The sequence below is a fragment of the Chroicocephalus ridibundus genome, chromosome 11, assembly GCF_963924245.1.
Source record: "Chroicocephalus ridibundus chromosome 11, bChrRid1.1, whole genome shotgun sequence".
Lineage (NCBI taxonomy): Eukaryota > Metazoa > Chordata > Aves > Charadriiformes > Laridae > Chroicocephalus > Chroicocephalus ridibundus.
In genome coordinates this window covers 11318605-11331592 of record NC_086294.1, presented here as the reverse complement: position 1 = coordinate 11331592, position 12988 = coordinate 11318605, and the positions used below count along the sequence as shown (strand labels likewise).

At 41.7% G+C, this 12988-nt stretch overlaps 1 protein-coding gene across 1 annotated transcript; it reads right to left on the bottom strand.

Annotated features, from left to right (window-relative positions):
- Window positions 1–1959: 1959 nt before the first annotated feature.
- Window positions 1960–8575, bottom strand: C11H5orf47 (chromosome 11 C5orf47 homolog). The gene is made up of 5 exons (XM_063348669.1): window positions 8296–8575; window positions 6620–6702; window positions 5066–5168; window positions 2454–2503; window positions 1960–2052 (listed from the first exon to the last, which is right to left on the bottom strand). Exons 1-5 carry the CDS (start codon window positions 8573–8575, stop codon window positions 2026–2028), a joined length of 543 nt encoding a protein of 180 aa, XP_063204739.1. The 3' UTR covers window positions 1960–2025.
- Window positions 8576–12988: the final 4413 nt, after the last annotated feature.

The following is a 12988-nucleotide window of genomic DNA, read 5'->3' as shown; positions in this document are numbered from 1 at the left end:
AGGTAGTAGTGATTTCTTTCTCTTGGTTAGCAGGATGTTAGCAAGTATAAAGACATATGGCAAAGTCAATGCTGGGTAGGCCTTCCCCTCAAATCACACCTGAGTGAAAACGGAGCAGCACAGCATGCAAGCCCAGGCTACTCTGTGTCCCCACAAAATCCAGCAAAGCCGCTGAAGCTAGGCAGCGCTGGGGCTAAATCACACCTCACTGGTCCCTGAACACGCAAAGGGGGAGCTCCCACCCCTCCATTCCCCACACCTGTACCAACAAAAGGCCAAATCTATTTTACAGGGTCAGAGTCGTCCCTTGCACCTTCTGGTCATTTACACATACGAAGTGGCTGCAGCACACCGGTAAAATGCTATTAGATAGCCCTGGCAGCTACTGGCAAACAACCTGTACAGACTTTTCAGATTGTAAGAGGTATATGGATAGGGATGATCTAGGGCCATATTTATCTTTTAAAATTTCTTCCTTGTAAAATGATTTAGCATAGTGCCACTGACAAAGGTCTATGTTTATCCAAAGAATCTTAATGAGTTGGCTGGATTTCATTCGGAGATTTAGGTTAATGTATCTCATCTATCCTGTAAAAGTGGCAATTATGCACCCGTAAGAAAAGCTTTGTTTCCAGGGCCCCTTCAGTCTGTGGCAGTAACGGTACCAACTGCAGCCGTAATTTACAAGAAAAGAAACATTAGAGCAACAACTCTACAATTTCCAAGCCAGGATTATAAACTAAATACTCTCCATGCAACCATTTAGTTGATAGAACTGTGGGAATGGGCTGATCACCTCCCTTAGTACCAAAAAAACCCCAAAAACCCACCAAGAAAAGTGTGACTCCAAACATGTATTTTGAAAATACCAAAGAACTATGACATTTTTGCTCTGCCATAAAAATGATCATATCTTGATTGAATACTTTGCTTTCTCACTTCCTTTTCCAAGCTGAAATGTCAACTATTTTAAGTAAAATCGGAATATTACTCAACCACAAATCAGAAAAGAACCTTGATGCCAGAGCTGTCATCAAAAAGGCACATTCCAGTTATATGCTTGCAGTTTTACTATTAAGAAAACAGATTAAACCCTTACAAATGCTTTGCTGCTTAATGACACAATCACTAGCATGTTATTAAAGCTCAACACGCTGACATTCCAGTCATTATATCTGCAAACACTAAGACATTATGCAATGAGAAAACAATCCTTTTATTGAAACCAAGGGCGTCCACTTGTGACAGGTGAATGTTTTATCTGCAGAGATGAAATCCACATACATACTATTTTTGTGCAGTCTTCATGTTCCATTTACTCAATTTACTAGTTTAAAAGGGTTTAACAGTCAACCAAGAGTTCCAGTATGAAACTCCAAAACAGAGGAATATTATATCATGTTATTGAAGTCAACTAGATAAACAATACCTTCTGATTATGATGATATCATTGTGTGCTTCACGATGAACGGTGAGACAGAAAACATTTACCTGGTTTCATATTCAAAATACTTGCTGAGATTCATGTATAAATGGATGAATGAACAGAAGGGTAATTGTGTATTATTTTAATATAATAAAGTCAAATTTATTCAAATCAGTAAAAAAAAAAGTGTTTCTTTATATCTTGTGTGGAGTTCTGCCTTACTGAATTTGTGTTTGTTTATGATTCTGACAAGCTACAAAAAAATAGATATAAATACAGAGTCAACGCTAAATGTGTATCTCTATTCTTTTGCAAGCAAACTGTCACAATATTATGATCATTAAAAAGCTTTCGAAAAACTAATAGCTAAGTGAAACACTAGACTTAATGACTTGAAATAAATATCTCGCAACAGAGCTGTTTGAGCCACTGTAAAAAACAAACCTCTTAAACAGTAGAAGCACATATGCCAAACAAAGAACCTGTGTTCACTGAAATCTCTTGCAGTCTTGCCACCAACTTCAGTAAGAACTAGATCAAAATAAACCACTCACTACTTTTATATGTTCTTTTGGGTTGAATCTTCCTTTATTTTCTTCCTATACCCAGCCAAAGATGGACTCCTCCTAGGGGGGGAAAAAAAAAAAAAAAAGATGACAAAATAGTGAAGTGGTGCATTCTTTCATATAAAAAAAGTCAGCTATAAAGTGTGACACAGACTCTATTCAGATTCTTCAGGTTTTACTTCATGCCACCACAGAAGGATTTAACTCAATAAAAAGACAAAATGCACCTCCCAGCCTTGGCAATGCACACAGCGCTTCCTGCTGAGGACAGAGCTCCTCTGCTTCCCAAACACGACTGAAATATCGCAAAACATTTGAGCCCCATGTCAGTAATACCGAAGTATACAATCAGTACTTATTAATAAGAAACTAATAAAAAAAAATATCTGTGCGTCTTTTTAATATGATTGTTTTGTTTTACCATTTAAGCTTGCTTGGCAATTAATGGACTGCATACATACCCTGTCCAGGTAGGATGCCTCATTCTGTGAACTTTGGTTCAGATCATTGCCTGTGGGAGAATATTATGGGGAGGTACATTGTCATTTTCAGTCACACCAAATCTAATCTTAATTGCAGCATTCCAAGGATTAACTAGGTAGCATTAGAATTCAAGTAGATTTTTGTTCTCTCAAGAAAACTATTTATAGAGGCAATAAAATGCAGCATTAATTTTTTGGCTTTATTAATCTAGCAAAAAAAAAAAAGATAAAAATGAACCCAGTTTATTCAGATTTGTTGATCCATATCTAAATGTCTGCTAGAATTATTCCATTTGCTTCTTGTTTAATGAAAAATTCACATGAATAGGGGACTTATCTCCTTGATTTGATGTTGTGCAAAATCTGCTAATTAGAAAGAAAGTATTAGAATTGATGGGTTTCACCTAAATAGAGCTTAATAGTAGATTCTCAATTAAAGCTCCTGAAAAGCGAGGTACAATTACAATTAAGGATAGATTAAGTTTTGGCGAGGTGAGAGGTTTGGTTGGTTGGTTGGGTTTTTGATTTTTTTTTTAAGTCACTGGAAATTATATATAAAGATAATGTTCTCCCTCCAGATGACAAAAAGAAATGAGTATCCGAAAAGGAAATGTCCATAAATACAAGCTTGACAAAGCAGCACATTGCATATCCATAACAAACTGAAAAGCGGATTAGCAGCCATTTTGATGAGATGATAAATCCACTTAGGAGACCTTTTGTATCAGCAGAATTCTTGGCTTTTTTACAATAACTTGACTTTTGGAGGCAATCACATATTAAGTATTTTTCCTTGTCTCTTGTGTACCTTTTCCTTAAAAGCAAGCAAACAGAAGTCCTGGAAGACTTTTTTTTTCCTTTAGTGACTGCTAAATCCTACATATACATTAATAGCTGTGCACAAAAACTTCTGCAATAATCTAAGCTGCAGGAGAAAGTACGTGGAAGCTGCTAGATTAAAACCTTTAGATTAGATAGAGAAGCAGAGTATTACAATGGCTTCTGCAACAGGTGTTAAAAAGAGGAAAAGGCCCTATGAAAGACACGCACCCCCCTCTGCCAAACCTCTCCTGGCTAGCAGGAGCAGATGAGCTCAGCAGGAAGGGAACCCACGCCCAACCCTGGGGAACTCGTCTCTTTCACAGGTGCTCACTTATACAGTGAGTCAGATATACGCTTATACATGAGTCAGATATAGTGCTACAGTTGCAAATAATTACTCTAATTACTACAAACAAATGAGCAATAATATGGATGAACTATGCACCGTATGGAGTAGATGATAGCATTTTAATTGATGACAAAGATAAGAGAATAAGGATTATTAGAGCCAGGAAACAGTTTCAATATGAGGAGAGATTTAGTAGACTGGAACTTCTCACTTGAGAGAGAACTAAATGGAAATATGACGGAGGCCAATGGAATCATGACTGGTATAAAGAATATGAATAGCACATAATTAATACCCAGCATCTCATTATAACAAAATGAATCAGGAATTGGTTTTAAAGCAAACAGAAGAAGAGCTCTTCTATATAATGCAGAATTATTTGCAGAACGATTGCGAAATACATTGTTGCAGCATATTGTGGAATTTCTTATATTATTCCAGTAACACCCACTGCAGCTTGCAGGGAACGTCCGTTGGGGTAGACAGATTTCTGTTCTGAACAAGAATTGCACTTCTTTTATTCTCATGAAGGAAATCTGGAGGGAGTGATTTCTTGTCATGTATGTGGAAATCTAATCAATATGCAACATACAGCACTTTACAAAAATAAGATACTGGCAACAATGGACGTACATTTTGGTATATACCCTAACATGTCTACATGTAGAAAACTTCCATCAACACAAATGCAAGCTAAGCAGAAGTGCTGCAAGTGAATATACCATTTTTTAGCTTGTCTAGTAACTCTTCATGGATTAGCATATTCTTTTTCCTAAAAACTCATCAGACTGCGAGGCCAGAAATTACAATTACATTTGTAAGCATACACTGTATTATCTTAAATTGTGCAGCAACTGCAATGTCTCTAATTGAAGTTGTCTCAATGCAGAGCACCAGTTTTAATTCCCAAGTCATTTTCCAGTAATGAAATAGCTGTATTCAGGGCACAGTGTGAGAACGTGTTCGATAGTTATGTTAAATTGTGTTACAGCTACCTTTGGGGAGCATCTAATTTATTTATTGTCTGTATGAAACCAACCACTGTTTTCCTATGTGAAAAAATAAATTATTATTCATACAAGTACTGCCTTAGACCGACCTGTGAATAATAGTTTACATATTTCATGTGTTCAGAAAAACTGGCAGATTTTTTATGTTCGTGCCTTTAATGTTAGACTGCAGCAAACATTTCTGCCATCCTTCCTCCAAATTAATATATATAAGACCCTCAATGAAACACAAGGGTTTTTCAAATATGGCTAGAAGCGTCTAAAGTATGCAACAAATTCCATAATTTGTGAGTTGTAAAACCAAAACAAACAGCTGAATGGACCTTAAACCTAGAAATCTTAAGTCAAAGCATTTGCATTAATAATTTGTTTTCTCTAGTAAAATGAAACATTATCAGTTTATTGCTTACCTTCTCCATTAAACTGACTGCAAGTCAAGAGTCGACTTCTGAACTTTTCATTTTCTTTAAGCATTTTTGAAATTACTTTCCAAACCTTAAGCCAGACTTTGGACTGAAAGATAAAATTGAACTTTCTCAGTGAAGTGTATAAGAAGTTTGCATTAAAACATCTATAGGGCAGAACTTTGAATTCTCCAGCATTACTATGAAGTCCAACTGGTTTTTTGTTGAGGACTGGGGAGGAGGGATATATATGTGGGATATACTGGAAGAATCACCTCTATTTAAAAGTCAAAATCCAAAAATTACTCCATGATTTTCCACATGAGATATCCTCCTCCTTTCTTGCCTAGAACTTGTGTTTATCCAGGACTTGTGAAGTGCCCTTCTAGATAAGAAGACCTTACGAAAATGTGTGTAGAGTCATTAAACTCTCTTCAAAGTCATCCAAAATGGGGGGAAAAAAAAAAGATTGCTTATTTTTTCCAGGAGCAAAAGCTTTCCCATGTAATCCCTCAACAGCAGCATAAATCAGACACCATGCTGAGATTCCAGAATAGCAATGGCCTTGCCTATTTCAAAGCAAATCCATATTAAACTCTTTTATAGACATTGATGATGCTTATTTTAGAGGCATAAAGCTCCATCTATAGTGGGCACATTTCAAACTTGTGCAGTGAAAATATTAAACTGGAACTGTTGACAAAGGCATTCAGAGAGGCAGCCTCACCAATATAAATGGCTGTTAACATGCTAACGTTATGACTTTTGCTGGACCCCATCCGTGAAACTAGTTTAAATCTAAAGATAATTCCTTTCTCATGGACATTTATTGCTAAAACATAATACATATTCCTCATTCTTTTTGAAGACTCTTTAATGTACTAGAAGAGCGATATTATAGTATGTTATTAGCCGTTCCTCTGAAGTCAGTAGTATTTTGCTGGTTTTAAATCAAATATCTGTGACATTACTGTATTACAGTCTAGCTGATTACTTGTACTTCACACATTACAAAATCTCATAATGAGTTACTGTTTTAATAAATGTGCCTTTTAAAATTTCAAGCATTTGTTGAACTACTGAACAGGAACAGAGATACATTTGTGAAACAGAAAGTAATTTCTTATTGCTACTGGTATGGTGTTAATACCTCTGATTCTTGCCTTCACTTATTTGCAACCTGTGGGATTTCTTTGCTTAAAAGAGAAGAGGAAGAGGAGCTGCAGAGATTTTCCTTGCTGGGTTTCACCCAGCAAGGTGTGCGGCACCCTGGCCCCAATCCAGCAAAGCATTTCAGCACAGGCTGTAAGTCGACAGCATACTCTCATTTTTCAAGGTAAGCGCACACTTAAGTGCTTTATTGAATGAGAGCCAGAATTTTAAAGCCTCCAGAGAGGGAAAATAATACCATTTTTCTTTTCTGTAAGTAAGGTTTTCAGTAACAGACTACCAATTCAATCTTTTAATCTCCCTCACACTCTCACATAGACATAGACAGAACAAGCAGGAAGTGTTTTTCTCAAATGCAAAGGCAGCTAATTCAGCTCCCACGTTTTATACCTTTTTCTTCTTTCGTTGAATTACTTTATCAACATTTCTTGAAGGGAAGGGAAAGTCAAAGGTGTCAGGCTCTCGAAGGTCACCTAGGAAGAGAGTTTAGAAAGCATACAATATATTCCCAAGGAAGCTGTAGATCTTCCAGGGGGATACTTATTTCTGGTCCCAGCAGGTTACAGGATATCAGCCCTTTCATCGTGCTATCGCCTTGCTTATTTTCTCCATTATAACCATGGGGAAAGTAGGAGTCTCTCCACAAAACAGATTTCAAAACTGCACAGCAACCAAAAATTAAGACAACAGGCTTCTAGGCAATACAAAATAGCTTTTAATTCCCTCTTTTTCCCCTTGCTATGGCAGCTACTGAAATTTTGCCTGAGCTCAAAGAGGAAATGGTGAGTAGACTGAGGCAAGAAACCAGACAAATCACCTCTGCTAGCACTGAAAAACAGAAGCAAGAAGGGCAGGTTGATCTTGTGGACTCAAGACACATAACCGCAAGGAGGAAGGACTCAAGTAAGTTCCCAGCAGGGTGAACACAGCGGCTTTCTGGGGAGCTGCTGGACAGGTGGGAGATGGCCTGAGCTCAGCAAAAGGGTGACCCATGTGGGGATGCTGAACGTGGTCACAGCCGTGGGCTCATCCCCTGCCACAGCAGGGATTCAAGCAAACCAGCATCCTCCAGGCCACCACAGCCCCACCACCAGCTACCCAAGGCAGCCACATCACAGGGGCAAGGCTTCCAGTTACCAACAGTCACAGGCTGCCTCCGAGCCACAGGCTGGCATCACTTGGATAATAATCCAGCAGAACTGGTGCTTTTAATTACAGACTAATGTTAACATTTCACTTTGTCATCTTTAGAAAAAATGGCTTTTAAGGAGGAGGGAAAAAAATTCAAGAAAATTAAAACATCTCAAGAGCAACAAGCTAGTAAAATTCAGGACCACCCCATGTGTGTCACCCATCATTTCCAGCTCACACCCCGGCTGCTTCTCCAGAAGCCAGGTCATGTTCTCCATTTTCACTCCATTTCATCCTGTGCAGCAGAACGATGTTTCATAACAGATCACAACCAGTGGAAAACTGCCTAATCTTTTTTGTTTGCTTTTATAAAAAAAAGGCACCCACACCCATGCCCATCCCAACTTTCTTTGGTCCCAAACACAAAGAAAGCAATTTAAGAAACATCTTCAGGCTGTCACAGCGACGAGGGAGCCAGCAGCACAGTGGCTCCCTGGTTAGGCAGGAATCTCCTGAGAAGAGGCAGAAGGGACCCAGAGCAGCCCTGTTGGACATATAGCTTATTTTTGGCCTTACTGCTCCCACAGAAAGGGATGGGGAAGGCTGCACTGCAGGCAGCCACCTCACCTTCCAAGATGGAGACACTGAAGGTCAACACTGTAAGAGTTTGGGGCAAAAATATTAAATTTTTCCCTCATGTAAGTTTAACACCATGTTCCACCTCCTGCCTAAATACCCAGTCCAACTGTACTGGGCATATTAACAAAAAAAAATTGTGTTTGCCCCTCAGTGAGCCCAGTCTGATTGCAAGTGAAGACTCTAGGGGGACAGTAGCAGCAATGCGCTGCGGGGAAGCAGTTTCCCACCAGAAGAGGAGGACATCGTGGGGGCTCAGCCCTGCCACACAGGGGTCCCTGGGGCTCAGCAACACGTACCGTGGCGGCGGCTGACAGGCTTCACCACGCCACAGCTCCCCACCGCCTGCGCCCTGCCACCGGTGGCAGACGGCCCAGGGCTGGCCTTGTCTCCTGGTGCCGGGGCAGCCCTCAGTCCCCCGGCGGGGCTCGGCCGGGAAAGCGGGGGCCTGGCCTCGCCCCCCTCAGCCTGCCGGCACCCCCTGCCATAGCGGATGACAGAGCCACAGCGGTGGGAGCCGAAGGTGTTGACATAAACGAGTTGCATGCGTGGCTTGCCCCGGCTGCGGCCAGGCTCCATCTTGTGGCGGGGCAGGACGGCGGTGAGGACCCGCTGAGGGAGACCTGAGGAGAGTCGGGAGCTCGGGAGGGCGGGTGGCCCGGCTGCCACGCTGTGTGGGGTGCCGGCCCCCACTGCCCCTTCCTCTTGTGTGGGCATTGGGGGGGGGGGGCGGCCTGCAGAGCACCCCTCCTGCCTTGTCCTCTCTGGTCGCCACCGTCCTGTTGCAGTGGGGTGGATGGTGAAAAAGGGAGAAATAACTGTTTTCTGGGCAGGAAGGAACAACAAGCTGAGTGCAGAATAGGAGCAGGCCTTGTACCACACCACTGCCTGTCTCTCAGGCACACACGGTAGTAACCTGCTCCACAAGGCTGCTTTGGGCCAGTATTAGTAAGGATTTAGCACAAAGTATGCTGCCCGAAGTCACATATTGATATATTTCATGCAAGTTATTCATAAACTGACATAGGGGACTCATGTATTGTCTGTCTCTCCTGCAATTTACAGATGAGGAACAAGTGACATCTTGTTGATGCAGTTCCTGCATCGATATAATGAATTTTCACACCAGTGTATCCAAAGAGCTTACCTGCTAGTGCACGTGGGGGTGGCTCCAGCCACCCAGGGAACAACATTTATGAAACATTAAATACCTGTTGTCATTTTGTCCCTCAAGCAGCAGCAGGCACACATGTGCGCTGTGTGACACTGAGAGGACGCCCATGGCAGTCGGGAGTCCTTCCCATGGAGATGTTCCACAGAGACGTGCCCCTGTGCAGCAGCGGGTTTGAGTTACGGCCAGTGACAAGTGGGATTTCTCAAACCACTTAAGAGCACAAGCCCCATTGATTTTTGCTTTGGCAGTGAAATACTGTTCCTTATTATTTCCCAGAGTTTCAGCACACTTGGCTGTTCAGAGGAGGGAAAGCATTACGACTTAGAAAGAATAAATTCTACAGAAAGACTTTTTTTCCTCTTATTGTTTTAGCAGCACCAGCAGTATGAATGGTGCTGACAATTTGTCGCCCTTGCGAAGGGAGCTGAAAAGACCAGGAAGCGAACTGGAGTCTTTCCCCAGCCAGCCTTCGGAGGAGGCTGAGAGTCCTCAAGGTCTCCAGGGCCGCTGTCCCCTTGTCCCCTGGGCAGGGCAGGGTGCTGTGCAGACGGACCCCACGAGGTGGCAGCCTTACCTACCGAACCAGGCTCCGTCCCTGCTCCGGCAGCGACCTGACACCGAGGCGGGGAGCCCAGGGCGCGGCAAAAACCCACAGCGCTCTTCTGCGAAGTATCCCAGGATTTCCAGCTATTTTATACACTGTCGGAAAAAGGCATTTTGTGTACGCAGCTGAAAAAGAGGAAAACGACGTCCAGAGGCACAGCGTGACAGTTTGCCAGAGTCATTTGTTATTTCCCAATGCTAAAGGGGCGTCTACCACAGGCTCCAAAGCATAGGGACTGAAAAGGTCACAGATGATAGGATACAATCACCGAGTCAGTAGCCTTGAGATCAACTGTGATCTCAAAAAAAGAACCCAAACGCCAGGGACTCCCTCCTCCTCTGCAAAGACCTGAGCTAACAAATTGGCCTAGTGAGGTAGCAGCCAGCGAGTTCAATGGGGGGGTATTAAGCCCAGAGAGAGAACACCGAATAGCTTCATTAAAAACTGATCCTGGAGTGCAAACTTCGTCATGTCCATTAATCCCAAAGCCCTGTAGAGAAAGCACTCCTTTTGCTGAAATACACAAGTCTCAGTCCACACCACAAAAAAACATGGAACACGTGCACATAAACCTAACCAGTGCCATTTTCATTCCATGACTGTCTTCACGCTGCGCTTGAACACTTGATGCTGTATCTTCCTGACCAGGAGTTCCCTCTGCCACCTGGGAGGCTGCTTCCTTCCTATGGCCCCGTCAGGGCATCAGGGCTGCCAAATCAGTGGTTTTATCAGCATCTGTATTTACAGAATATGCCTCCACCCTACTCATACAAGTACACATGCCTTGTGTGGCACATTTTGTCCACTTTTCCCAACAGCACGTTGCCAGGACCTTGATTTCAAAAGCAAATTCAGCTCAGGTCCCTTTTAGGATCTATCGTTACCAACAAAAATGAGCGGTCTGCAGAACTGGAAAATTCAGCTCTTTTATCTGCCACTGTTCTTCATCCTCCTTTCCACAATGTGTGAACTGACTACCAGCTAGCCACCATCTCTGTATTTGTCACTTTGAACAAACATCTCAGTTTTTCACCACATCTTCAACTGTCTAGTTAAAAATAGACCAGATTCTAGCTTTCAGTCTGCACCTCATCACGCTGTTTGTTTTATTGTCATACGTCAGCTTCTCCAGCTCAGAACTTGCATTGTTTCCTGAATTCTATTGTTTCAGTTTTACTTTGGCCAAGTACGCATCATCTTCTGTTAACCTTGACTGCTGTTGTAAAAAAAGGTAGGATTTGGTGGTAGCAAGCCTGCAGCTTATGCCAAGGAGGAAAAGGAAGGAAGGAGCCGATGGGACATTGCTGCACGCCCATTTAGTGATTCCCCGATTCTCTAGTGATTCCCCGCAAAAAGGAAACTCCTTCTGCTGTTAGGGATTTGTTTTTCTATGAGGGTTCTTTGCAATGGAGTTAAAGTATTCACGTGATTCGACGTAATTCAGGAAAGGCAGGTTGCTTATTAAGCATTACATTATCTTGATCAGCTGCAAATTGTGAATTCATCTGAAATACGAATCTTAACACTGTTAACAGGGATTTTTACGTGGAAAGTATGCTAATTCTGACATCAGCTACAGTCAAACCTTGTTAATTATACCCTCAGCAATAGCACAAACAATTACTGTGTCTCCTTTGTTTTCACAGAATATTTAATAAGAGTCGCTGGAGTGAGGTATTTTATTAGAATGCGGTTACTTTACAGAATACACTGGGGACCATTTATTAGTACAACTAGGAATCATTATAAAAACAAAACTCACCACTTTTGGTAAATCGAAGGAATGCATTATGCCTTCAGTTTTTGCTTACTTATAAAATTTCATAATTTACAATGGATCTCACAGTTAATTATGCAAGCAACAACACAGCACAGCAGAGAGATAAAATGGCCAGCTGCCATTTTAACACACCTGCATTTCATATTAATGAACCTGCATATCTCAGATTGCTTTACAAAACATACGTGTGGGAATCGCTTCATCCACACCAGTCATAAGGAGAGGTATATTTTCCCATTTCTCCATGTTGTGCATAAAAATATTTAGCGGACTATAAACTAAGTTTGTTACATAAAAGCCTGAGCCTCCCCTTGAGAGATTTTCAAATCACTGAGAAGATCCATAGGCTTTATAATCAAAATCCAAGTCAATGAGACTGAAACCCTTGGCTTAGAAGAACTTTATGTTACAGTATTTAAATAGAGATTGCCAATCTGAAATAAAACTATGGGGGAACTCAAAAAGGCAAAATAATCGCTGAAAATAACACCAGAATTAAACAGCCTTATTTCTGGGAAAGATTTATAGTCAAGTAGATACAGCAAAAGGCAGGCAAGGACTTCAGCTTCTCTGATTTCATTTTTCCACAAAAATGTGCAAGTTACTGGTATTTAATGAGGACATCCTTTGTTTCCAAATGAGAGACAGTAAAACTTTACCTTGGTTCTTTCAAATTTCAGGCTGCGAGGACTATATTAAATGTTACCCCGTTATTCTGAGGAATGTGCAGTTAGACCCTATGCAAACGCACAGACGAGGCAGTTCAGTCCTACCTGCGATAAACCTCTGGATGCTATTTTCTCACATCCTGGAAGGATACTGGTTCAGTAGGGGATATAAAAACCAAAAATCACTCAATCACCCTCAGATTCAGCAGTAACGTAGGTCTTCCAAAACTATTTGTCCAAGCGCAGAAAGCTCACATTTTCTTAGCCTCTCTTCTGAAGTCTAACATGATCTCAGGCCAAAGTGTGCTGCAGGCTAATGTTATCACCAATACATCTGTCTGCATATACGAGACAGTCCTATTTAACTACAGTATAAATACCACTGAACGTACTCATTCCTCAGCAGTAAGATCCTGAACATTCACTCCCTCCCTACCCCCAGAGACATAAGGATGCTGCCAGGAAAGGAACAGAGCAGGGCTTCTGTCTCCAAGGATTGCTGGCTCTGCAGAGAAAACTGAAGCAGTCACTGCTTTGTTCTGCCATCACATTCCTCCAAAGACATCCATCCCCCTGTAAAAGCAACCCTTGAGCAAATTTTCTTGCCACTAACTGAAGAGCTGAGTTGATTCTGCCAGTGTGTACAGAGCAACATCTGCCTGTGAACAGCTGGCCCGCTGAAAATAAGCTGGGGGCTACTGCCTGCTGCTTACAATGAGAACGTTCCTCAAAAACCTTAAAAAAATCACATTTAACTCACTGAAAG